This window comes from Danio rerio, chromosome 22, assembly GCF_049306965.1.
Source record: "Danio rerio strain Tuebingen ecotype United States chromosome 22, GRCz12tu, whole genome shotgun sequence".
Lineage (NCBI taxonomy): Eukaryota > Metazoa > Chordata > Actinopteri > Cypriniformes > Danionidae > Danio > Danio rerio.
This window is the reverse complement of record NC_133197.1, coordinates 575177-602470: the sequence shown is the minus strand read 5'-3', so window position 1 is coordinate 602470 and position 27294 is coordinate 575177. Positions and strand designations below refer to the sequence as shown.

Below are 27294 nucleotides of genomic sequence, written 5' to 3'. Positions count from 1 at the left end.
CCCTACCCCCTCTCTCTCTCCAACTTCTCTTCCTGTCTAAATACTGTCCTATATAATAAAGGCCAAAAACAAATCTTTAAAAAAAAATACTTGTCTCCTATTTAAGTGCATTGTTTTTTATGGCAGTATAACAGTATTGAAACTGACACCGGTGCTATTTTTAGATCCCGCTGTATACCGTATTAGTCTAAAACCAATACCGCCCAAACCTACTTACTTTATTTGTGTAAGAAATAATAAAATGTTAAGTCCGGCAGTGCAATTTTTTTTACGATACTCCAGCATCAATAACTTTTCATTTTGAGCATTATAAACCCTAGATGATGGATAATAAAGTCCAGTGTGTCTTCTTTCCAACGACACATAAACCATGACTGTAGACCAACTCATCATGCAACTGTTCATGTTTTAGTTTAGGAAAGTCATTTTTGAGAAATGCCTCTGACGGACAAGGAGAGCACCGATATGGTCTCGGAAAACCTTTTACAGTAATCTCATTCTGCATGCTATCTTCATCAAATCTGAAATATGAACTCATGAGACACTGGGCTTTCTAGTCATATTTTTATAGGTCATTACATTAATGTTTTCCTGTGTTTCTATATGGAAAACTAATATTAAACAATACAATTGTCTTTTTCTCATGACTTCATGATGTATAACTTTTTATATTTTGAAGCATGTAACTTCCCCTTTAGCAGAGTAAAGCTCAAAGTGAGCTCTCTCCAATGATATCCAGTTTGTAGCTTACAGGAGTCAGGAACTGTTACTATTTACATTTAGGTGGGTGTAAATCCTCAAGCTTAAACACCTACTATAATACTGAAACTTATTAAAGAAGTACAAAAACTTACTCAAAGAATTAATAAAATACTTGATGCTTCATAATTTAAATACTAAACACACGTAAAATACTTATAAATATGAAAAAATGCTGAAGCACTTGACCTAAAATACTGAAATCTTTCTAAAGACAACAGTAAAACACACTCGAGCGGAATGTTTCATGTTTTTTTCTTTATTCACTATCATCAGGAAGATCCCACAAGATCAATAAAGTTGATAACAGGTGCTCTCACGATACAGGACAAAGGTCAAGGGTCAGAGGTCAGCAGTCACACCCTTTCACACATACTCGCGCTCACAAAGACATTCAGCGTCATTAGATTGTTCGGTCATTTACCGCAGGCGTAAATGTAGAGGCTTCCTCTGTTTTCCTGAATGTTCATCCCGAATAGAAAGAGTAGAAAACAGTCGCAGTATCAAAGGTGAAGAATTCCTGATTCAGAGAGAGAGAGTGTGTGTGTGTGTGTGTGTGTGTGTGTGTTTATGAGATGATAATGATGGTATTGCTGTAGCGTTTCTCTCTGGCCAGCTGTCGGTCTCTCAGCAGTGTGTGTTCCTGCTCTTCTGGACCTGCAGGTGTGTGTGTGTGTGTGTGTGTTTGGTCCTGAATGCCCTGAAGTGTGCCAGCAGAGGGCGCTGCGTCTCTGAGGCTCAGAGAGAGAGAGAGAGAGAGATGCTGCATCCCAATTCGCGTACTACCCGTCCTAAATAGTATTCGAGAATAGAATTGGCACGTCCCAAACTGTAGCATGTTAAACTGGGTTTGACAAAGGATGCTCTATTTCTGGTAAATATTTGAAGTGTAGATACTCAAACCGCTAATATTACCCACAATACACCGCGTGTTGGACTTGAATTCGATTAGAACTACAAACTTGGGTAAAAAGTGTAAAAAACTACAAAAATGGGGGACGTGCGGAGACTAACCGTCAAATTGGATGCTTCTGTAAAGATGTTTGAATGACTTAATTAATATCGATGATGAAACGATCTCATGTTTTCGAAATTATGACTTAAACGTTACAACCTCAATATTGCATCTTCCATGCCACATGAATATCAATATGCATTAGTGTTGTCACGATACTGGAATTCGGTACCAATCGATACTGAGATTTAAAAACGTCCATTTCCTGCGAACATTTGAGCGTGTACTTAAGCACCGTCGACTCGCCATAGTGTTCACATGCTCCACAGAAATGACTCTGATTGGCTGTGAAGGACATCAGTTCACCGAACTCACCGCTGAGCTTTACCACAGATTAGCTGGTTTGTCTATAAGCTCACATACGAGCGATCCGCTGATGAATTGAGGTTTTAAAACTCTCAAGTGTTCCTGTATCTGTGGTTACACTCACAAGCTGTTAGTTCAGTGCACTGATGACCTTCACAGCCAAAAAATAAAAAAACTACAAAAATGGTGGACGTGCTGAGACTAAACGTCAACTAAAGAGGTTACGGTAAAGATGTTTGACTTATTTAATATCTAGCCAACTGGAACATATTTGAATCAGGTTTTCTGTATATATATATATATATATATATATATATATATATAATCTGCAGCAACAATGTGAGCTTCTATAAAGACGTGTTTGGACTAGGGATGCTCAAAATAACCGATTAACCGTTTTTAATTGATTTAATGATATCAGTTAAATGATTAAATTTTATTTTGAAAATGTTAAGTTTGGCTGCATGAGTGGTCGATCAGCGAACGCGTTTTTCGTGTTGAATGGTTTAGTAACGCCGCAAGTGTTTTGCGCTGCTTACACGTGCCTCTGGGTTTTGTCGTTGGCGTCATGCGCCATCGACAATCAAGTGAAAGCAGATGCGGGGTTTCCATTGAGGTGACCGCAGTGTTTGTGTTGTCAAGACGACTACGGAGAACTTTATCTTTAGGAGAGACTAGCGGTCACGGTTTCAAGTTATTCAGAGCTGTATGGCTTTACAAATCTAGACTATCACAATATTATTCAATATTAAAACTATACCAACATTGACAGCGTGAAGATGTTTTATGTATGCTTATGAAATAAATCAGTATTTGCAATTGCAATATTTAATATCACACAAAATCGACACGTTACTTATTATTTTTTTAATAAATTATTATTTAATATTAATCTGAACAGTTAACCATTAATATTCAGTTAAAGAGCGACGGTTGTCAAAATAAACCGAAATGAGCATCCCTAGCTTGGACATTAGCCCCTTTCACACACACAGACCTTTCTGGAAATATTCTGAAAATACCGGTAAATTCGTTCTGGCTATTTTCCGAGAAGAGAAGTTGTAACATTACCGGTGATTTGCTGAAATGCTGCACTGTGTGAATGCAGAAGGAAGATTGCCATGCACGCTTACAACGTGCTGACGTGAGATGTCTGCTTTAGCCAATCAGAACAGTCAGATGCATTCGCGTCCGCGCGGTTTATAAAAATAAAAACCTTTGTATATTTTTCCAGACACGTTTAGCTGCTAGATGTTAGTCGAGAAACCGTTTTAGAGCTCATTTCCGGTTAATGATGTCAGAATTTACCGGTATATTGGAATGGATGCGTGAACGGTCTTTCCGGGAAAAATTCCAGAATATCCCTGCCTTCATTACAGTGCTTTTTTAACTTACCGGTAAAGTCGTTCCGGTAATTTTACAGATATTTAGCGGTATCACTGTGTGAAAGGGGCTCTTCACTCCTGAATGTGTATATATGTGACACCTGAGGAGATTTCTCTGCAGGAAAGACTCTCTAATGCCAGATTAACCTGCTGCTGAATCTACAAACTGTAAATAATTAAATGACAGAAACCGTGGATGAGGTGTCGAGATGATCATCAGGTCTCATAACCAAGCAACAGAACGCTCCGCTAATGAGGAAGTAGTTTGACCCAAAGCTCTTCTGTTACACACCGAAGAGTATGTACTTTCTCTTCACAAAACAGCAAACTTTTAGGACGTAGTGCGAGTGTGAGAACTGGGATGCAGCAAGAGAGATTGAGAGCTCTAGGAGGAGCGCTGTGTGTAGAAGAGGATGTAGGCCTGAGTGCTGCACACCTCCTCCACGCTGCACACGTTCATCTCAGAGTCATTACAGTGAACCCAGAAGCCTGAAACACACACACACACACACACACACACACACACACACACACACACAACAACGAAATTGTTAACTGGCATAGAATTGGATTGATTACAGTTCACTAGAGCTGCACAATATATAGTGTCAGTTTTAGTTTTATTGCCAAATCAGCTTCTCTGTCTATGGTCATGGCAAAATAAAAAACTGTATCTATAATTCTAAAAATATTTTAAAAATTAAAAGCATCAACAGCAATAAATAATACATAAGATAAAATTCGATGATGATAATATTAAGATAACAATCTAAAACTTTAAAATATTTAAAGTCTAATTTCTAAAACATGACATTATCGTTTCAGCGTCGATATCGCAAACTGCAATAGTCACATTAAGTTATGTAATGTTGAGTTTGTGTTGTTTATGTTCATATGTGTATATATACATATATATATATATATATATATATATATATATATATATATATATATATATATACATATCACGTCTATTTAGTTTATATGTTGGGATAATATTGAGCCATATTTTAGAAAACATGAGATTAACATTTCAGCATTGATATCATAAATTATTAATATATACATATTATACAATTAAATAATGCATAACCTATAACTATAACCATAATATCAAAGCTGAAATGTTATTATCTCATGTTTTCGAAATTATGCCATCTTGCTCGGATATAATCCCAACATTTAAACTCTACATTGCAGATGTGATTAAGCAAGAAAGCATAATTTCGAAAAACGTGAGATTATCGTTTTAGCATCGATATTGCAAACTGCAATAGTTACATCATAGGTTATTTAATGTTGAGTTTATATGTTGTCAATATATTTCAGCCATAATTTCGAAATTAATTATTGCAGTTTGTGATGTTGTGGCCGAAACGTTAATCATGTTTTCGAAATTATGGATAAAATATTACATATAAACTCAACATTGCGTATTCTGTGACGTGACTATCGTAGCAGCATTAATATCCCAAACTACAATAGTTACATCGTAGGTTTTGTAATATTGAGTTTATATGTTGGGATTGTATTTAAGTCATAATTTGAAAACGTGATTGCAGTTTGCGATATCGATGCTAAAACGATAATCTCATGTTTTGGAAGTTATTCCGCAGATATTACATATAAACTCAACATTTCGTATCTTGCAATGCAACTTATTCGTTTCAGCATCGAAATCGCAAACTGCAGTAGTCACATTTTAGGTTTTGAAATATTGCATTTAAATATTTAAATATATAAATTAATATTAAATGTAATATTTGAGCCGTAATTTCAAAAACATGAGATTATTGCAGTTTGCAATTATTGCTGCTAAAACTATAATCTTGTTTTTTCCGAAATTATGGGTCATATAAACAACTTCCGTATCTTGCAATACATTCTTTTTAACATTAATATCGCAAACTGCAGTAGTCACATCTTAGGTTAAGCAATATTACGTTTATATGTTGGTAATATATTTGAGCCATAATTTCGAAAACAGCAGTTTGCAATATTGCTGCTGAAACAATAATCTTGTTTTTTTTTTTAGAAATTATGGCTCATTTTATATATATATATATATATATATATATATATATATATATATATATATATATATATATATATAAACAAGATTGTGCATCTTGCAATGTGTCTTATTCGTTTCAGCATCGATATTGCAAACTGCAATAGTCAAATAGTCTAAAACTAAAATAGTCACATTGTAAATTATGTAATGTTTATATGTTGGGATTGTATTTTAGCTATAACTTCGAAATCATGATATTATTGCAGTTTGTGATAATGCTGCTGAAACGATAATCATGTTTTCGAAATGATTCCGCAAATATTACATAAATCAACATTGCGCGTCTTGCAATGCGACTTACTCATTTCAGCATCTATATCGCAAACTGCAATAGTCACATCGTAAATTATGTAATGTTGAGTTTATATATTGGGATTGTATTTGAGCCATAATTTTGAAAACATGAGATTATTGCATCATTGCTGCTGAAATTATAATCTTTTTTTTTTTATTCCTCCACAAATATTACATATAAACTCAACTTTGCGTACCTTGCAAATAGACTTATTAGTTTCAGCATCGATATCGCAAACTGCAATAGTCACATCTTAGGTTATGCAATATTGCGTTTAAATATTTGAATATATATGTAATATTTGAGCCATAATTTAAAAAACATAAGATTATTGCAGTTTGCAATTATTGCTGCTGAATCGATAATCTTATTTTTTCCGAAATTATGGCTCATATAAACAAAATTGCGTATCTTGCAATGCAACTTATTCGTTTCAGCATTGATATCGCAAACTGCAATAGTCACATCTTAGGTTATGCAATACTGCGTTTATATGTTGGGAATATATTTGAGCCATAATTTCGAAAACATGAGATTATTGCAGTTTGCAATATTGCTGCTGAAACAAACTCAATTTTTTGAAATTATTCCACAAATATTACATATAAACTCAACATTGAAAATCTTGCAAATAAACTTATTAGTTTCAGCATCGATATCGCAAACTGCAATAGTCACATCTTAGGTTATGCAATATTGCATTTAAATATATATTAAATATTATATGTAATATTTGAGCTATTTCGAAAGCATTGAGACGCATTTTAATAAAACTAATGCGCCTCATACCAAAACTTAAAAAAAATAAATACATTTTTTTTTAAATAAAATAAAAAAATTTATCGTTATTGAAAATTGTGTTCGGTCAATAAATACCGATACTGTTTTTAATCGCCCAGCCCTAATATAGAACACATGTAACTCGTATAGCTCAATAAGTAGGTCATGTACACTCGTATATTAATATTAATTTAATTAATTGCATTAATCTTCATATGTTAATATATTTACATTTACATTTAGTCATTTAGCAGACGCTTTTATCCAAAGCGACTTTGTGATTTAAGTTTTGTATTGCTGAATAACGTGATTTGATTCATACTCCAGCAACACTGCAACCATTAAACATTATAAATGTTTGCTAGACTGTTCCTAACCTCTATAGCGATGTTCGTTCATAGATTCTTTTTAGAAAAACGTCTCTCGTTTGTCGTTATGTTTGATGATTTGGGTCATGATTCATATGATTCATATTTTGTGGATCTGAACTTCAATTAAGGGCACGTATAGTAGTGCGTATTGATTAACCCTGATTTTCACAGTGCATTGTGGGACATTTCAAGCTGTAAACGTTTCAGTTCACCAGAAGAATTTTGTGATTGAGACAGCGTGCTGATTGAGACGCAGCCCCGTGTTGACTCCATATGGCGAGTGCGCTCCTCACTCACCTCCTTCAGTGTTGTAGCAGTAGGCTGTGTAGTGCCCTGAGCCAAAGCCCTTCCCATGATGCATCACGACCGCAGACAGGTCGTATGTGTAGGCCTCTCTCGCGGCGGCGTCTGAGCAGCTGCAGTACGGCTGGATGTTCAACACCTGATCAAACGCCACGTGCACACCGATCTTCTCCCTGTGGTTCCTGCCCGACCACCTGCGCACACACAAACACACCCGGTGGAGGGTCAGTGCGAGCACACTGACCACAAGCAGAACACACACACACACACACACACAGCACTGACCGGAAGCGTTTGAGGTGTAGCCGCAGCACCTGAGGTAATCTGCAGATCAGCAGCTGCTTGCAGGCCTCTGACAGTGACAGCGGCTTGTGGGACGATTTACGCCGCTTTCCTGAAAACACACAACCGGAGATTAGAGAAACGCCTTGACTGTGTTTAGGAATGATTCACAGGGAGTCTCTAGAATTATGGTAAAAATCATAATCACAATTATTTTATTTGTGTCAAACACGGTTTATTACAATTTAAGATAATTCATAGGCTGCACTTTTCTAAAAGCAAATTGTCCAGAATATTTTCAGAAATTGACCCAACATGCTCTAGGTTCCACAGAGACGAGGCCACCTTAGGTCATATGTTCTGGACATGTCCATCCCTAAGACCATTTTGGACTGCGGTGTTTGAGACTTTCTCTTATATATGTGAAAAGGAGATACTACCAGATCCAGTAATGGCAATATTTGGTGAGACACCTGACAATCTTACATTACCAGCAGGTCAATTAAATGCACTAGCGTTCTCTACTGGCCCGAAGACTTATTCTTTTGCAGTGGAAGTCAACTAAACCACCAACACATACTAAATGGGTAGAAAATGTCATGGCGTATCTAAAGCTTGAAAAACTCAAATATAGCACCCAGGGCTCAAATAATAGATTCTTCAAAGTTTGGAGACCCTTCCTGTCATATTTTGAGAACAGATTTATCCCAAATACTTGAAATGTAAGCCCCCCACCCCCACCAACTTTTATTTATTTATTTATTTGAATTTATTTATTTATTTAATTAATTTATTTATTATTATTATTTTTGTACCTTTTACCTTTTTCTTTTTAATTATTATTATTTCACCTTGTATTCGTTTCCTTTTTTCATGTACCTTGTTCTTGTATATGTTTGAGTTGCTCTGTTAAAAGTTCAATAAAAAGATTTGTCTACTACTACGATTATTTTGTCATAATTGTAATCACGATTATTCCAAACGATTATTAGTTGAAGTCAAAATTATTAGCACTCCTGAGAATTTTTTTTTAAAAATAAATATTTCCCAAATGATGTTTAACAGAGCAAGGAATAGCAGTATTTCCTCTAATGTTTTTCTTCTGGAGAAAGGCTTGTTTTGTTTTGGCTAGAATAAAAGCAGATTTAAATATTTTGAAACCTCTTAAGGTCAATATTATTCGCCCCTTTAGGCAATATAGGCAGAACAAACTACTATTATATAATGACTTGCCTAATTAAGCTTTTAAATCACACTTTGAATTTGAATGTTTGTATTTAAGAAAATATCTACTAAAATAGTATGCGCTGTCATCATAGCGAAGATAAAATTAATCTGTTATTAGAAATGAATGATTAAAACTATAATGTTCAGAAATCTTCTTTCCATTAAAGGGAAATTGGGGGGAAAGATTGCTAATATTCAGAAGGGCTAATAATTCTGACTTCAACTGCATATATTATTTTCCACCCTGCAAAGAGAAATAAATACAATAGAATAAAAATATGAAACAAGCTGTGCTTTTAGCATCTTCACCGTAAGAAAAACACTTCAGCTACAAGAGTCTTCAGTCAAGAGCAGAGAGGGATTTTCTCGTTTTATTAATCATGATAAAACAGGCGGCAGATACTGTGCTCTGTCACTTTAATGGTTTCGCTTTCGTTTGTTTATTACAACATGAGGGTGAATATGAATAATCACTAAACACCGCGTTTTGACACCTGTTTGAACATTAAAGCGCTCACGTTAATGACTTTAGATGTGTGTGCTCTCTGCTCGTCACAATGTGCGAATGAGACCAAGTGCAGACCGCATGCTTCTGACTGTCTGCGCGCCGCACACACATAAGCATGCGGTCTTTCGCGCTTTTAAGAGCAACAAGTGAGAACTAGACAGGGGGCGGTAAATAATGGAATAATCGTTTATCTCGATTAATGGTTTTTCTTAATCGTTAAAAGCCAAAATCGAAATCGGATTTTCAATTAATTGCACAGCCCTACTCTAGAATAAGAGTAAAAGCAGTGTTTAATAGTGTTAAAGTCATGTTAAGCTCAATATTATTCTCCCCTTCAGCAATATTAGTGTTGGATTGTCTCCAGAACAAACCACTGTTATACAATGACTTGCCTAATTACCCTAACTTTACCCTAATTACCCTAGTGAAGCCTTTACATGTCACTGTAAGCTGAACACTAGTGTCTTGAAGAATATCTAGTCTAATATTATGTGCTGTCATCATGATGAAGAGGAAATAAATCAGTTATTAGAGATGAGTTATTAACACTGTTGTAATTGTTAAACAATCTGCTCTGTGTTAAACAGAAATTGAGGGAAAAATATACAGGAGGGCGAATAATTCAAAACATAGGCATGCAATCTCCGGGTCTCGTTTACGAAACAAGAGTACACAGTGTGTACGGTGGACGGCGCTCACTGTTGCAGAAGTTACAGGCGTAAATGCAGCCCTCCAGAGCTTCGGTCTCCGTGAACTTGGCCAGCATCTCGGACAGCGAGCAGCTCCTCTGGCAGGCGGCGGCGCTGGGCTTCTCCATGCGGTGGTACCGCTCTGGGAACTCGAGAGACAAATCCCAGAACGGCTCCACTGTGTTGGACTTCCGCTTGCAGGACAGACACGTCACCTGCGGGGGCAGCAGAGCCAGTTTAACAGCATCTACAGCACAGGTCTCGATCTGGATTCCTGGAGGGCCGCAGCTCTGCTCAGTTCTGCTCCACCCTAATCAAACACAGCTGATGCAAATAATCGAGGTGTTGAAAAGAGTCTTGAACACTTTGATTAGTTGATCAGCTGTCTTTGATCAGGGTTGGAGCAAAACTGCAGAGCTGCGGCCCTCCAGGAATCCAGTTCGAGATCTATGCTCTATAATGACAACAGTATATGCAATATCCACATCCCAGAGATGTTCATTCATTCTCCTTCAGCTAAGTCCCTATTAATCAGGGGTCACCACAGTGCAATGAACCGCCAACTATTCCAGCATATGTTATACACAGTGGATGCCTATCCAGCCACAACCCAGCACTGGGAAACACCCATACACACCCGTTCACACACACACTCATACACTACGGCCAGTGTAGTTGATCAGTTCCTCTATAGCGCATGTGTTTGGACTGTGGGGGAAACCGGAGCACCTGGAGGAAACCCACACCAACACGGGGAGAACATGCAAACTCCACACAGAAACACCAACTGACCCAGCTGGGACTCGAACCAGCAACCTTCATGCTGTGAGGGGATTGTGCTACCCACTGCGCCACCTCACTGCCTAATTAAACTTCCTATTGATACATCAAAGCAATCACCTGGCTGAGCAGCTGTCCGTGGAAGATGGTGTTGAGCACTTTGAGGACCTGTTTGGAGAGTTTGCGCTGTGTGATGGGGATCAGGAAGTGTTTGCGGGGTGCGTCCGACTCCAGTTCCTGCTGCACTTTATCCAGGAGCTCGCACAGGAACTCCTGCGCGTCCTGCTGGTCGTACCCGCGAAAAGCAGGGATCAGGTTCCAGACGGAGTGCAGCATGGCGAAGGGCGACACCAGCGACCAGCGGCCCGACCACATCACCCTGAAGAGCGTGTGCAGCTCGTGGCACAGCGACACCTGCTGGCGGGATGAGGAGCGCGGCTCCTTCTGCTCCGCTGACTGCAGGCTGGATGGGACACCGCCGCCGCCGCCGCCGCCACCCGCAGACAGAGCCCCCACCTGAGGGTGGTTGCTTTTAGCCAGAAGCTCCTCCGTCTCGCACAGGTCCAGCGTCAGGAAACACTCCCGGAACTTCTGCAAGTGGCTGAGCACCTGAAGACCACACAACTATTACCCTCCTGTGCATATTTCTCAAATCAGGTTTGACAGATTAAGGACATGTTCACCTGTATTTTATCGTATTTATCGGAATTTATTTGTTTAATTTTAGCTGGAAAAAAGTAGTTTTATTTTTATAGGTCAATATTATTAGCCCCCTTATGCCCCGTTCACACAGGGCATCAGCGTCAGCGCTGATCATTCACTTTGAATGCGCTGCTTCAGCGGGGTAAAGTCTAGATCGGATACAGGACCAGCCAAAAGTGCGCTATTCACATCAATATAGTCGCATTTATCATGATACTGTATAACAATAATGAATATTTTTACAGCACTGTGACGGATGAGTTTAGGGTTGGGGTAGACGTTAATAAAATACAATTAATGGGAAATTTAATAAATAATATAAATAATTCTCGTTAACTTCCGGCTGCAAATGTATCCGATCTACCAACAACCCTTCAGCAACGTTGTTCACTGCAGAAGTTGGGAATTTCTCAACTTTAAGCACCAATCAGCCAATCAAATCCCTTTATGCAAATACTCCAGCTCAGAATGTAGCCGATTGCGGACTTATTTCATTGGCTGACGCTGCGATGTCGATCGAGTCAACCCCAACTTCAGACACGCCCTCTGTGAAGCATTAAGCTGCGGTCACACTGGGCTTTTCCTCCCGTAGACTTCCATTCATACCCACGCGAATGCATCAGACCGGAAACACAGGGTCAAGTGTTACGTTTCGCATCACTTGACTGCGTGAGACCAATCGAGGATTAACATGACCTCTCTGGACAGAAATTTAAACCATGGAGCAATCGCTCGCTTTTATATTAATGTCTAATCATCTCATTTAATCCCGCCCCTTTTCGCAGCGCTGTACGACAGAATTTCGCACGTACAAACTCTAGTGTGACCACAGCTTTAACGCTGAAGCCCCATGTGTATTGAGCATTACAGAACAAACCACTGTTATCCAACATCTAGTTAACCTAGTTAAGCCTTTCATTGCACTAAGATGAATACTAGTATCTTAAAAAATATTATGTACTGTCATCATGGCGAAGACAAAATAAGCTAGTTTTTCGAGATTAGTTATTAAAGCTATTATGTTTTTAACAAATGTGTTCGGGCAAAAACATAATTAATTTCAGAGGAGGGCGAATAACTTGATTTTCACTGTATACGGCCATATTGAATAATCCAAGATATCAACATGCATAATATTGATGTCATTGGTAGGGATTAGGGATGCAGTGATGAACTAATTTCACTATTAACCATGCTCCGTTGATAACTCGTAAAGGCTGTAAAACATCATGATTCTGTTGCACAAGAATGTAACTTGCGCTAGGGCTGGCCGTTTAAAATTGGTATCAATATTTACTGACCGAACACCATTGACACTCGATTTGAAAAATTAATAAAAATAAATAAAGATTCAGTATGTAGTTTGGCTATGACGCGCTATAGTTAACTTAGAATGTGGATGCTGAACGAGCGGCAAGAGTAATAAGCTGAGGGTGTACGTTTGTCAATGGAGGCACGCAACTTAGTTAAAAACATCTGAACTTTTCCGAATGCCGCGAGCGCACCGCGATTCATGAGAGTAGAACTAACCAATCGGCTTCACACTTTGTTTGGAATATACACATTACAGTAATAACAGCCCCATTCACACGGGGCGTCAACGCTTCGCATTCACTTTGAATGGGTGACCTCAGGCACTGCCGAACTGCATTGTGGATTCGTCGGCGCCGCTTCAGAGCCGTTGTTCGCTGCAGAAGTTGGGACTTTCTTAACTTTTCAGCCACCGATGGAAGCGTCAGCCAATCAGATCGCTCTATGCAAATACACCAGCTCAGACGGTTGCCGATTGCGGACTAATTTTATTGGCAGATGCTGCCATGACGATGGCGTCAACCCCAACTTAAGACACGCCCTCTGCCAAGCGTTGACGCTGAAGTCCCATGTGAATCCACTGTAATGACCTCAAACACAGCGCATCCAAACACTGCTGTGCTTTTTACTTTCTCCATCAACTGACATCGTTAATAAACTATATATTTAGTTTACTGTAGTAAAGGCTAAAGAATACTATGGTAATTACTATTAGTTCATGAGTTACTAATGATACTACATTATGTAGTGTAATTCATAATGAAGAGTTGGAAATGTACACAATATATTGCTCATTCCTAAATATTTCCCTTTACTATACATTACTATAGTATTTTAAATGTGTAACGCCTGGTTTTATTGGATTTGTGTTTGCTGTTGTTTACCATAATTAGTTTGTTTAATACAGCATATTAAAAATAACGGAAATTTATAAATAATTTTATTATAAATAACGGAACTGAACTATTATGCCTCGTGTCATTGGCAGTTTTATTGATCAGTAAGATATGATTGATTTGGATTTAAGTTGCTTCGGTTTAAAAATGAAAATTGCAAAATTACCTTCGATTTTACTTTTTTTTATTGTAAATGCCAGATAAATCCCCTCTGCACAACTCACTAACATTTAGTTTGTAACAACAGTAAACATGTTTTTGTTATAGGGTCTGGTTTTGTGGTGGCTCTACTTTAAAATTAAATTAATATAATCTTAATTCAGATGAAAGATTTAGAAATGCTAACAGTAAGAAGAGTTACTGTATGGTCACACCTGCTTGGTAGAATTTAGTTGATTTAAATTTAGTAAATTTAGCTGAAAATATCCATTAGAAACTTAAGTAATCACAGTAATCAGATGTAATCAGTTACTTTACTTTTATAAAATTATTGAAAAGATACACTGATTACATTTTAAATAGGGGAATTTGTCATCTGTAATCTATTAAATTTGCAAAGTGACCTCCCCAACACTGACCGTTATTAGCATGAATTGTGACCTAAACTACAGTGTTGCTGAATATTTAGATTGTTGTATCTGCAATGGTTGTTCATGACAGCAGCAAAGGCTTAAGACTTAAGTATTTTCAAATATTGTCATGTGTTAATTTGGTCTACGACATTGAAAATTGTTTATTTATAGGCCTTTCGTTCGTTAACTGTACAGTACGGCTCCATTTGTAAACATCAATTAATTTTAAAGTCAATTTAATTCGCCTAATAATGCATGAAAATCTGAAGTCGTAATCATTTTATCAAATTGAGTTATTAAAATTCAGTTCTAATAAAAAAAAATTAAATTTAACAACTATAATATGGCTATTTCTTACTGTTGGTTTTAGTGTATTGGCTAAAGTTTACTAATGAGATTTTAAAGTAGTGTAATTTAATTTGTTTTAAATACTCTGAACGTACATACAAAATACGTCAATATCGTGAAAATACCGTATATCACGATAAAAGCATTAGCATCAATGAAATTACAAGAAAATTGATACTGGCAGAAGGCTAACCTGTAGGATGGAGTTCATGTAGCATGTATTCCCGAGATTGCGCAGTCCTGTAACTCCGGGCGCTAGTTTCCTGCGTCGCGCAGATTGTGAAGCATGATAGCGGTGCAGGCGTGCAGTACGGCGGAGCGGTTTCCGCGAAAGAGTCTTTGCAGATAGCGTCAATAACTGTTTGGGCGCTGCAGGAAGTCGCTCTGGAGGGTCGCGGAACTTCCGTGGTATTAGCGCGATTGTTGGACGCGGAGCCTGGGTTAGCAATCGCGCACTTTTTCTAGGCGGCACATTGGCTAATTCTCCTAGCAGTCTTTTTTTGACTTCTTTACGCTGGCGTCGTTTTTCCTCTCGCTCCTGTTCTTGTTTTTCCTCGCGCTTCCTGTGCTCTTCCTGTTGCCGGCTAATCCAGTAGCGAAGTGCGCTTTTGAGAAGAGTTTTCCGCCGGTGCCATAACGCCGTCTGCATCGCGCCGTCTCGCGTAATCTCACACACTCTCAATCCGCCATCCGTCACTGACGAACGCAGGGAACGCTGGCCAGGGCTGCGGACGGTGGACAGCGCCCCCCGCAGGAGCTTGAGATCGCCCTCCACGTTATCGTTCAACACGTAATCTCCGCACGCAAAGCAGAAGACATCCAGCTCGCGTACATCCATGGCTAGCGGATGCTGAGTCTGCTGGTAGTGGCTCCGTGAGTGCTCCTCCATGTAGCGTCCGCAGGCTACGTGCGTGCACTTCAGGCAGGCCCACACGGACTCGGTGGTATCGCAGTCCACGCAGCGCCACATCTGCGGGTTGAGGATGGAGTGGCCGTGGCCCAGGCGGAACCGCACCACGTGCTTACAGCGATCCATGGGTCCTCCCAACACGCATGTGCAGTCGCAGTCAGGAACCACACGCCATGGCCTCGCTCATCCTAAGGAACAAAGTCATGTTTAGATAAAGTAACGAATAGAAGGGAAATGCGTCACATGTTTATTTTCAGGCCATGAGATCCAGAGCAATATATGCGTAATGAAAGATCAGTCACGGTTTTGTATTGTTTAATTAACTAACATCTACATGACGTACAGTATTTAATAACGATACACTGAATAAGACAAATATAGTATTAGATTTCTTTGTTCATTTTTATAAATATAATGAATCACAACATTGACGGAGATTTGAGATATTTAGTTTGCGTTTGTTCTGTCTGCACCCACCCCAATCCTAAAGCGACACCCTATTGTGCGTTAACACCGGTGGGAGCGTCAACGTAGCAATTTTCATTAGGAGCTAGCGACAAGCTCTGCCGAAAGCGGAGCGGCCTGTTTTGGATGCTGAGATTGTGTTTTCATTTTGATCAATATAATAAAACATTTTTGACTGTAGATTATGATATTTAACTCATGCTTGTTCGACCTATTGTGTTTGCGTCTACAACCAATCATAAACCAATGCCTTAGGACAAGTTCACAGCGTCAACGTAGCCAGAAATCTTTCAGTTTCGTTGGGAGCCTCCGGCTAAAGTGGCGCATTTTGAACCTAAAACAGAGTTTAAAATCTGGTACATTTCATGGTGATGAGCTATGACACGTCAATTAATGAGCTATCCCAAATATCGTCCACATAACGTCTACACAATGCTTCCAACACATAAATACTTTACTTGGTCGGGCCACCTAGGTATATTTAGTCTTTTTTACTATTATTAACATCCTTCTACACCGCTACAATTTTTACAACATCTTTATCGTTATCCTTGGTGTGAACAGGACCTCTTGTGTTTTATTAACGTCTACACCCACCCAGGGCCAGAGCAAGCTGAACTGCCACTCTAGGAAAAGGACGGTCACTCCGCGGATGCTGCCCTCTCTATTCTGCCGCCCTACACGCGGATATAACTGAGGGCATTGGTGGTGAGGGTAGTGTCGCAGACGCCGGCCTCTCTATTCTGCCCCCCTAGACGCGGATATAACTGAGGGCACGGGTGGTGAGGGTAGTGTCGCGCACGCCGGCCTCTCTATTCTGCCACCCCAGACGCGGATATAACTGAGGGCACGGGTGGTGAGGGTAGTGTCGCGGACGCCGGCCTCTCTATTCTGCCCCCCTAGACGCGGATATAACTGAGGGCACGGGTGGTGAGGGTAGTGTCGCGCACGCCGGCCTCTCTATTCTGCCACCCCAGACGCGGATATAACTGAGGGCACGGGTGGTGAGGGTAGTCTCGCGGACGCCAGCCTCTCTATTCTGCTGCCCCAGACGCGGATATAACTGAGGGCACGGGTGGTGAGGGTAGTGTTGCGGACGCTGCCCTCTCTATTCTGCTGCCCTAGGCGACTGCCTAGGTCACCTCTATGGACGCGCCGGACCTGCACCCACCTCAACCCTACACCTACCCCTTACCGTTATGAATAATGAATGAATAAACAGTATTCATTGCTGTAGTGCATCACAGAAATGACACGTGTACATTCTCATTAGCCGTAGCTGTAACACTCATTAACATACTCGCGGTGTCAGTCGCTCCTACTTGAAGACCTTTGATCTAGTGGTCTGAATCCAGTGTGGCCTGAAACATGCAGGTCTGCGGCTGGATATTATTGGTTGAAGAACTTACTGTGAGAAATGGTGCGTTGTAGCATCAGAGCGGACGCGTCCTGCTGCTATTCAGAATATAGGTCGTCATCGTGCGGATCAAACACTGCAAACGAAAAACACATTATTCACACAGGCTTTTAATGGTCCGATCTTCTGCATGACACTGGGAAAATAAACGACATAGTAAAAACGATATTTACCATTTCCCTAGAGAAACTATTTTTATTTAAACTTTTTATAAGCTAAACATTTTTCTGATCTCAACGTCAAATTAAAAATAATATCAAACAATGACGTCTGTGCAAATATTTAGGCATTTCATAAACCCTATGAAAACCCGTAAACGGAAATTCTGACTCTGATTAGCTATTATTTTTCAGCTCTACATTCGCCTTTTGGGTGCTTAAGCCAATAACAGATCAGCACCTCCAGGGGAGGCGGGGATAAAGATATTAAGTCTCCATCTAATTGGTCAAAACTGAATAAACGACCTAATGATTGGCATGTAACTTACTGGACCTTTCTGCGATAAGGAAACTGCGTATACTAGTATCGTGATCACGTTTTTCATTATAGAGTATAATGAGCTGATTCTGAGCCTACGATTACATTAGTGTGCTTTCGTTTAAAAAAATTTGCTATATAACAGTCACGCCTGGCGTCCACACTACTGCGACATCTTCGTTTACTGAATACTGAAAACATTTAGTCTGAAAAAGTGGTTACGTTTTAGTGTAGATCGTAGATTTTTAAACTGGAGGCGTGGCTATCCATAACCATGCTCTGATTGGTTCTTCTAGACTACTGCGCATCTTTCCCTCCAGTCATTTAACTAATAAACAAGCAGACAACAAAAACGCCACTTGCGTTCACGCAACTCCGCCATCTTCATTGTGAAAACACTTGAGACTTCGTTTAGTCTGAAAAAGCGTTTGCGTTTTAGTGTAGACTCATAAAATCGCACTTTTAAATTAGGGGCGTGGCTAACCACTCTGATTGGTTCTTCAGGAATGTAGCGTCTTCAATTCGTCAAGCTCCAATCATGACTAAAATACGCAGCCAGTAGACATTAAAAAATGTCGTTGTATGCATGTCTTGTAGTCGACTAGATACAGACTTCAGGTCACTCCAGCGTCTTCGTGTTAAAGTGTTTTAGACGCATCAATTCGTAGACTTGAATTGGAGGCGTGGCTATCCACAATTGTGCTCTGATTGATTCTTCTGGACTATTGAATCCCTGATTCGTCAAGCTCTGGTCATGACTAATATATGTAACCATTAGACAACAACAAGATACACACTTGCCTATTGTGTGTGAATGCTAACATGATGTGTTTTACCAGTATCATCTGAACATGCCAGTGTGGACGGGATTCTGAAACGCACTAGTGTAAATGCACCCTACGTGTGAATTAAATGTTATATACTGAACATATACATGATGTGTGTATTGTAGTGTGTTCTTGTAGTCAAGCAAGAGTTCTTTGTGTGTGTATATGCAGAGTCTTGAGTGTTTGTGTCACAATGCAGTGTGTGTACACTTATATGAGTGTGTGTTCCTGAGTTACGAGTGTGTGTCTGTCTGTTGTTTGAGTGTGTGTGTGTGTGTGTGTGTGTGCTAACCGCTAGCGCTACTCACAGAACAAAAGACGCTCCGCCGGGAGACACGCGGAACCCGCGGCAGCTGCGGATCCGGGAGGTTCCGGTACCGGCGCTCGATCGGTGTGTTAATGTGTCTGTGTGTGTGTTTATACCGGCGCGAGAGATCTGTTACTTTAAACCCGCAGAACAAAAACCAGCAAGAGCCGCAGACACATAATAAACTCACACCGGAACCCACCGACCGGCTTTTTAACGGCTCCGCCGTGCGAGTCCTCCGCGTAACAGCCGGTATAACGCGCTTGCCTAGTTTAATCGCGATTTATATTTGCGTGCTTTTTTTACGCTCGCTTTCGGCTGTTATTTACCGCCATCATCCGCACGCGCGAGCTGTCACCATTTTCAACGCAACCGAACTCGCCCACCGCGGCATCACTGCGCTCTGATTGGCCGAGGAGCCGTCAATCACCAGCAGAACCGGTTTTGATTGGTCGCAGTGACGGAGATAAGCCGGCTTTTCATCGGCTGTGCGGATGTCCGTCAGGTTTTAAAGCTCCAGAGGCGGGGTCAGATGGACAGATTAACCTTGTGCTTTTCATTATAACACAGCCTTTTCTGATTGTTTTACTAAAAAATATAAGTGTACTTATATAAACGAGTGTATAAGCAATTAATACTTCCCCACGGATGGAAAAACTACAATAAAAAGCGATCAAAAGAGTGTAAACTGCTCAAGTATGGACTTTCCCGTTTATAATAGTAAAGTAGCCTGCATACTAAAGCACCGGGTGTTACCCAGCATGCACTGCAACTGCGGTCAAATCAAATCGAGCTCTAGATTGAGTGTCAATAATAAATAATAATGAGCGAAATGTGTGTTGGAGAGGGAATATTCACTGCATTAGCACATATTGTGCATTTGTGTATTCATTATTGCGCAGTTTAGCGTCTCAAAAGTATACTAACAGTCTGAATATTACATGATTGGTCAGCTGGTCATCTTTAAATTGGATTGAATACTTTTCCACTTGTTTGTGCTGTATAATGGTGTAGTGTGTGTGTGTTCTAATTTTAGGCTCGTGATTTCTATAGGACAGACAGAAAGCGAGCTGGAACTCGTCCACCGTGGGTTCTGCTCATGCATATTCAAAACAGTGTCTTTTCTAGCCAATCATCTGCTCCTTCATCTGTTCTGCGTTTGTTAAATGCAAATGTGATGCTCCTTTACAAACACCGAAGCGTAAAGACCCTGGTTTACTTTAAGCAAAGGAACCAGTAAGCTATTTTGTCATCTTGGGATTAACTTTTGAGAAGCATCCATAATTTATTAGCCGTGAAAGAAGTGGACATGCACAAAACCATTAGTTTCAAACACAAACAATAAAAATATCTCCATCTGCTGGACAATAGCATGTAAAACAGGCCAAAATGTGCATGATCTGACCCGTTTACAAGATAGATATTACAAATGAAGAAAGAAAAGTGTTATAATTAGCAGTGCTCGTTTTGGGTATTTTTTAAAGTAGAAAAACTTTTTTTATTAGTGCTTTGTGCAAAGAGTAATCACATCCAAAATAAGTGTTTCAACATAATACTGTGTGTGTGTGTGTGTGTGTGTATATGTGTGTATATATGTTTGTATATACATGTGTATGTGTATATGTGTGTATGTATGTTTGTATATACATGTGTATGTGTGTATATGTGTTTATATATGTAGGTATGGTATATGTGTGTGTGTGTGTGTATATATATATACATGCAAGATTGTATTTATGTACACACAATAAATACACACTACACACACTTGCATTACTTCGAAACAAACTATTTTGGATGCTATTTTTAATTGTGTTGAAATTTTGCGCAGCACTATTTTCCATGCGTTGATGTATGTTTTTTTTTTTCTTGCCAATTAGTTTACAATACAACACAACACTGTTTTGCGGACCTGAAAACACAAATGTTCAAAAACTGGTCGATTTTGAATAAATAAAGGAGTAAAATTCAAAATTAATTAGTTTATTTTACAAAAAACAAGGTCAAACACAGGAAGTAATTGGCTATATAAAAAACAACACATGAACAGATGTATTTCGCAGAACTTGCAATCGAAATAAATGAGAAATGTTCTCATCACATAGCTTATATAAAGTTCTCTCTATATAAGGACACACAGTGCGCTAGTGTTTGTTCAGTTTTAGCGTACGCCGCTGCCTGGCAGGACCTGCTGTTTGCGCACTTTACTGAAGAGCTCCAGGTATTGGCTCATGGTGTCCATGCAGTCCACCGGCACGTACAGACCCTCCGCTTTATTCGTAAACACCGTCGGCAGCTCGGGCGTGTTAGAGCCCAGAAAACTTTGCATAAATTCCTTCATGAGGTTCCAGCAGTCGCCGGGAATCACACACGCGCAGTACTCCACCTGCACACACACACAGCGCAATTAGCATACATTTCTCCATTTTAAGTTAAGACAGTGGGACTTATTCAAACACATCATATTTTATTACGATATATTATTTATTATTATCAATTACATATACAATGTACAGTAACTATTAGCTTTCACACAATCTTGTCAACTACGTTAGCGGTCCTCATTACCACTAACGGTATTGTGTTAGCAGTACATTCCCAATAGCGATTTAAGACTTACTAAATTAGTGAACGATAACTATAACGGTAACTATACATGTGTCCATACTAGCATGCGATAAGTATAATGAAAATTATATTAGCATTCAGACTAGCTAGCAATAATTATATTACTGTCCACATTAGTGAGTGATAACAACAACTATACTAAAAGCTAAATAGTCGACACCAGCAGACCATAATAAATATATTAACATTTTACTAGCAAACAATTATTTAAACGTTAACTATTTTGTTCAAACTATTGAACGATAACTATTTTAGTTTCCATACTGGCAAATGATTAGTATAATTGCTATATTTGCTACTTGTTACTATAATCATACTATTGAACGATAATTATATTAATGTGCACACTAGTAAATTATAGCTAATATCAGTGTGACACGCAAATGAAAAATAACCGTAATAGCTACATTAGAGTCCAGACTACCGAACAATAACTATATTAATGTCAACACAAGTGAACGATAACTATAGCATTAATAAATTAGCGTTCACCTTACTGTTAAGGCTACGGTTTGCTAAAGTATATGCTAATATTAGTTAACGCTATAGTTATTGTATGGCAGTCTGGACACTAATATAGTTATCATTTTAGTTATTTCTCACTAGTGCGGACATTAATATATTTATTGTTACAGTTATGTTTCGCTAGAATAAATGCTAATATAGATAACGCTATAGTTATTGTTTGGTAGTATGGACACTAATGTAGTTATTGTTCCCCAGTGTGGACACTAATATAGTTATCATTGTAGTTATCGTTAACTAGCGTGGACGCTAATATAGTTATCGTTCACTCATGTGGAGACAAACAGTTATCACTCACTAGTGTGGACTCTAATATAGCTATAGTAATAAACCTGCTGCAGTTTTGATGAGTAATTTTTGCGTACAATTCTTGTAAATTCATAATAAATGTTAGTATGAAACTGATACAACACTCATAACGTGTATTTAAGCTACTGAACACATTTTAGTACCTCGACTGAAATCCCTCGTGCGCTGGAGCTCATGGCAACAGTGCCGATCTTCACCAGAAAGTCGCAGTAGCGATAGCGAGTGCCGCGACTCTCCACTTTGTGTCCTTTTGCATTCTGAAAGTGACTCTTGAGTTTGATCATGAGGACGTCGAAGTTTGCGTCGGCGCTGAGTCCCGGTCCGCCCTCGAACAGAGCCATGCAGCTCAGTGGCGCCTCTGAGTTGTGCATCACGTACAGCAGCTTTGACGGCTGACCTGTGGCAGACACGTTTATATATATATATATATATATCGTTTTATATGTAATATCAGAGTATATGTAATAACGGTTAATATGTGATCTCATTTTATTTGTAATATCAGATTATATGCAATCTATAAAATTATTTAATCTGGATTATATGTAATTGTTTTATATTTAATATTGGTTAAATTGTAATATCGATATAACTAATATTGGTTTATATGTAATCTCATTTTGTATGTTATATCGGTTTAATTGTATTATCGGTTAATATGTAATTGGTTTATAGGTAATCACGTTTTATAGGTAATATCGGTTTATGTGTACTCTCGTTTTCTATGTAATCTCGTTTTATAGGCAATATCGGTTTATATGTAAGATCGATTCAAATGTAATCTTGTTTTATATTTAATATTGGTTTAAATGCAATCTTGTTTTATAAGTAATATCGGTTTGTAAGTAATCTCGTTTTATTTGCAATAGTGGTTTATCTCGTTTTATATGTAATTTTGTTTTAAATGCAATATTTAAAATGTAATCTCAGTTTATGTAATTTTGTTTTATTAGTAATATTGGTTTAATTGTAATCTCGTTTTGTATGTTATCGGTTTAAATGTAATCTTCTTTTATTTGTAATATTGGTTTAATTGTCATACCGGTTTATAAGTAATCTCGTTTTGTATGTTATATCGTTTTAATTGTAATATCGGCCTGTATGTAATCTTGTTTTATTTGTGATATCGGTTTAATTGCAATATCGGTGTTTATGTAATCTCATTTTCTATGTAATATCGGTTTATAGGCAATATCTGTTTACATGTAATATCGGATTAAATGCAATCTTGTTATGTAATATCGGTTTGTATGTAATCTTGTTTTATTTGCAATCTCGTTTCATATGTAATATTGGTTTGTATGTAAAATCGGTTTATTTGTAAACTTTTTTTATATGTAATATCGGTTTGTATGTGATATCCGATTATATGCAATCTCTAAAATTATGCAATCTTGTAATCATATTGCAAAAATCAAGATCTTGTAATTATAATAAACTCCTTTTTAAAATACTCGTAATCAAATTAGTTACTTTTTAATTACATGATTCCATTATGAACATTATTTTTATATATATATATATATATATATATATATATATATATATATATATATATATATGTGTGTGTGTGTGTGTGTGTTTATAATAAATATGCTGTGAATATACGTTTCTTATATTCTTTTCATTCTATGTGTGACATCAACTAAGGGTTAGCGCAAAAGTAATCTAAATGTAATTTAAAAAGTAGTCCGGATACATTACCATAAATGTGTAATCTAACTGATTTATATTACTGACTACACATTTTGTCATGTTATTTTAATCTGTAACAGAATTTGGTTTAAGTAATCCAAGAGTTGTGTTTTTACCGGTGGCATTTCCCGTAGCGTGATACGTCTCACAGTCCACCCAGAAGTTCCCCTGTTTTACGGCTCCCAGCTGCTCCAGCTTCCTGTGGAGAAGATCCACCGTCTGCTGGACGCTCTTACCCTCGGCCACTGGCACCTGACAAACACTGACACAAACACACACACATTTGAGACGTTTAATTTATTTACAATTAAAAACAGTTTCAAAATGGTAGTTTACTAAAGCAAGATCATTCTGATCAGTGTAAACATCAATAAAAATAAATAATAAAAATAATTGTGCGAGTCTGTGTGTGCATATGTGTAATGTCTGTCTATCTAGCTATATAGATAGATTGATATACTTGAGTAATTCACCTATGAAAACCAAACCCCAGGGGTCCGTTCTTCGTACATGCATTACTCAGTTATTATATAACGGATTTGGTTATTGACGATTTGACATGTTCCAGGATCGTTACGCTCTTCAAAACTCATCTGAGAGCTGTTGTCCTATCAATAGTTCTGGTAGCTCAAACCTGCTGGGGAGCAGCAGCTTGTTTCATATAAACAGGATAAGATCGGTTCAGTTCAAGCAAAGATAATACTGAAACTATGTAACGAATTCTGATCTTTTATTACAGTAGTTATATAGTTATATACACTTGGGAAAATAGTAAATATATTTTTTAACTATATATATATATATATAAGTTAAAATATATATAAATAAAACTTATGCAATCTGCACTCCGAAATAAAAGTACAAATACTGCCACCTGGTGGATCAAAGAGAAAATTAATGCAACCTTTTTTTATAAAGGAATAATACATTCATGCAGGTATTCGGTAATATGACTGGGATTTAATGCCTTCAAAAAAGTTGCAGACATCTTTACCAATAGTAAAATGCTTTTGTGATGCAAAATTAATTTAAACATCCTGTTAATCTTTATACCAATTAAGAAACCGGCTACTATAATACTAATATGGCGACTGTAATAAGGAAAATCTGCTCTAACAATAAAATAAATTGCTGAATACTCTTGACACATGAATGTGTAAAAAAGCCTGCAGCTCACAACAAACATGGGAAGTTATTGTGTGTCATATTTAACAAACCGTTTACTAAGAATTTTAAATAATTTTGCTCACATGGAGAATTGAATATTGATCAGATGATGTCATTGCGCTGCTGTGCCGTCAGCCAATCGCTGCATTGCTGATCATGATTTTGGGGATGGATAAATCTGCCCTTCACAACACACGCTGATCTCAGATGTGCATCCAGACATTTTAATCTAATTCACGAACCTGTTTGAGGAACCAAATTAGCCAGAGATCAGTTATCAAGATGAACAGATCAAGGATCTGCCAAATCATCAAGATCATTTAAGCAACGTACGGACCCCAGCTCAGCATTTCTGTTTGTTGTCAAAACTGACAGCTGGAGGGGCGTGGTTATGAATGTTAGCCCCGCCCATTGCCTAAAACCAATAGTATCTGGATGCAGCCTTTGTGATGCAAGCTGAGATTGCATCTCTTAGTGATGCAATGTCGGACACAATTGAGCTAGTGAGGTCACTTTGAGGGGTGGGGTTAGGTGAGCACATTAAAGCTGCAGTCACACTAGAGCTTGCGTGTGCGAAAGTCCGCCGTACGGCGCTGCGAAAAGGGGCGGGATTAAACAAGATGATTAGGCATTAATAAAGCGAGTGATTGCTGCATGTGTTTCATTTCTGTCCAGAGAGCTCATGTTGATCCTCGATTGGTCTCCCGCAGTCAAGTGATGTGATTTCGCAGGTCCGACTTCACCAAGGTTGAACTTTGCACTGAAGTGACCTGCGAAACTTGACGCATGACCCTGCGTTTCCAGTCTGACGCATTCGCGTGTATGAATGAAGTCTATGGTGAGAAAAGCCCAGTGTAAGCACAGCTTAAAGTATTGGATGCAGCTCAGATTGCATCTGCACCAGGTCTGCAGCCAGACCCCTCTCTCAAAAACACACCATCTGATAATTTAACTGAAAACAAACAGGAAGAGCATTTTCAGATTTCAATTAAAGATTAGAAGGGCAAACTATTACATTTTCTCAATAATATGCACAGATGAATTATTCACCACAGAACTAGCACTGTGAGCTAACAACAACAACAAGGCTAGTTTTCATTTCATGGGCACTTTAATAAATTTTAAGACCCCGCGGACTCCCTGAACACTACTTAAATGAGTGCTTGTAAACTACAAAACTTGTTAAATGTTTTTTTATATGTTTGCAGTAAATGAAGCTGATAATCTTACACTTTTTTTTATACAAAACTTCGGGAAAACCTCGTCAAATATCCTTATATTTCATCTTAAATGTTAGTTTGAATGAACACGTGCACCTGATAATAATAACAGGCCTTCATTGTGTTCTACACAACACTAATAACAGTTTTGTAAAGTACTTTTAAGAGTGACATGTGATGTAAACATGTATAAAGCAATAAATAGACTGATGAATGAGGAGCAAAAGCCTCTCTGTGCATTCAAACAGCGCTGAACGGGAGCATCAGGAGCACCAGAGAGACTCAAAACAAGCACAACTGAAAATATTAATTATTTGAGGACAATACTTTATAAACAAAAGTGTTTCTCACCACGTTACACCCATTTCTTCGAGACAAACTTCCGCAAGCCGGGGTATTTACTTCCGGATCACTCGAGTTTGCGTGAAACACGCGAAATCAGTAAAAGTAAAACACTTAAATTCGATAAAATAAAAATATTAACAATCATTAAATTCATGTAATATAAAAACATTAGCCGCGCTAAAAATGAACAGAGCCGAGATCTGCCGAGCCTCGAGCGGAAGTAAACAGTGTGACGCAGCGCCGCTCTGGGATCAGTAGTTCTGCGCGCTCCAAAACAGCGCTCATCTCTCCAACTGCTCTCAGAGCAGCACTACAGACATATATCTATGTATACACACACACTCTCAGCGCCATTGCTCTCAGACCCACGTGTGTGCAGCTCTCCGCGGCGCGTCATGT

General features: G+C 38.5%; 2 protein-coding genes across 13 annotated transcripts; both read right to left on the bottom strand.

Annotated features, from left to right (window-relative positions):
* Positions 1-997: 997 nt before the first annotated feature.
* usp49 (ubiquitin specific peptidase 49) lies at positions 998-19390 on the bottom strand. 11 transcript variants are annotated; one of them, XR_012397412.1, is made up of 9 exons: positions 19008-19390; positions 17388-17471; positions 14797-15701; positions 10480-11383; positions 10005-10268; positions 7574-7682; positions 7283-7482; positions 3176-3954; positions 998-1450 (listed from the first exon to the last, which is right to left on the bottom strand). XR_012397412.1 is itself a non-coding variant. In XM_073936582.1 (8 exons), exons 3-8 carry the CDS (start codon positions 15637-15639, stop codon positions 3851-3853), a joined length of 1950 nt encoding a protein of 649 aa, XP_073792683.1. In that variant the 5' UTR covers positions 15640-15701; positions 17388-17471; positions 17569-19390; the 3' UTR covers positions 998-3850. The 11 variants fall into 11 exon arrangements, 4 of the variants coding, with proteins under 4 accessions (XP_073792683.1, XP_005168329.1, XP_009294033.1 ...); XR_012397408.1 differs by having other exon boundaries at positions 10005-10209; positions 10895-11383; XR_012397409.1 differs by having other exon boundaries at positions 3329-3954; positions 10005-10209; positions 10895-11383.
* Positions 19391-20973: 1583 nt separating this feature from the next.
* Positions 20974-27141, bottom strand: med20 (mediator complex subunit 20). Of its 2 annotated transcripts, XM_073936446.1 has the most exons (5): positions 26902-26941; positions 25414-25572; positions 24280-24425; positions 22612-22865; positions 20976-21392 (listed from the first exon to the last, which is right to left on the bottom strand). In XM_073936446.1, exons 4-5 carry the CDS (start codon positions 22837-22839, stop codon positions 21168-21170), a joined length of 453 nt encoding a protein of 150 aa, XP_073792547.1. In that variant the 5' UTR covers positions 22840-22865; positions 24280-24425; positions 25414-25572; positions 26902-26941; the 3' UTR covers positions 20976-21167.
* Positions 27142-27294: the final 153 nt, after the last annotated feature.

Coding starts and splice junctions, on each gene's coding strand:
- usp49 (XM_073936582.1), bottom strand. CDS start 15,639: ATGGATCGCTGTAAGCACGTGGTGCGGTTCCGCCTGGGCCACGGCCAC. Junction 11,384..14,796: donor ACATGAACTCCATCCTACAG/GTTAGCCTTCTG, acceptor TGTGGTCTTCAG/GTGCTCAGCCACTTGCAGAA. Junction 7,483..7,573: donor CTACACCTCAAACGCTTCCG/GTCAGTGCTGTG, acceptor GTGTGTGCGCAG/GTGGTCGGGCAGGAACCACA.
- med20 (XM_073936446.1), bottom strand. CDS start 22,839: ATGCACAACTCAGAGGCGCCACTGAGCTGCATGGCTCTGTTCGAGGGC. Junction 21,393..22,611: donor CACGAGGGATTTCAGTCGAG/GTACTAAAATGT, acceptor GTGTGTGTGCAG/GTGGAGTACTGCGCGTGTGT.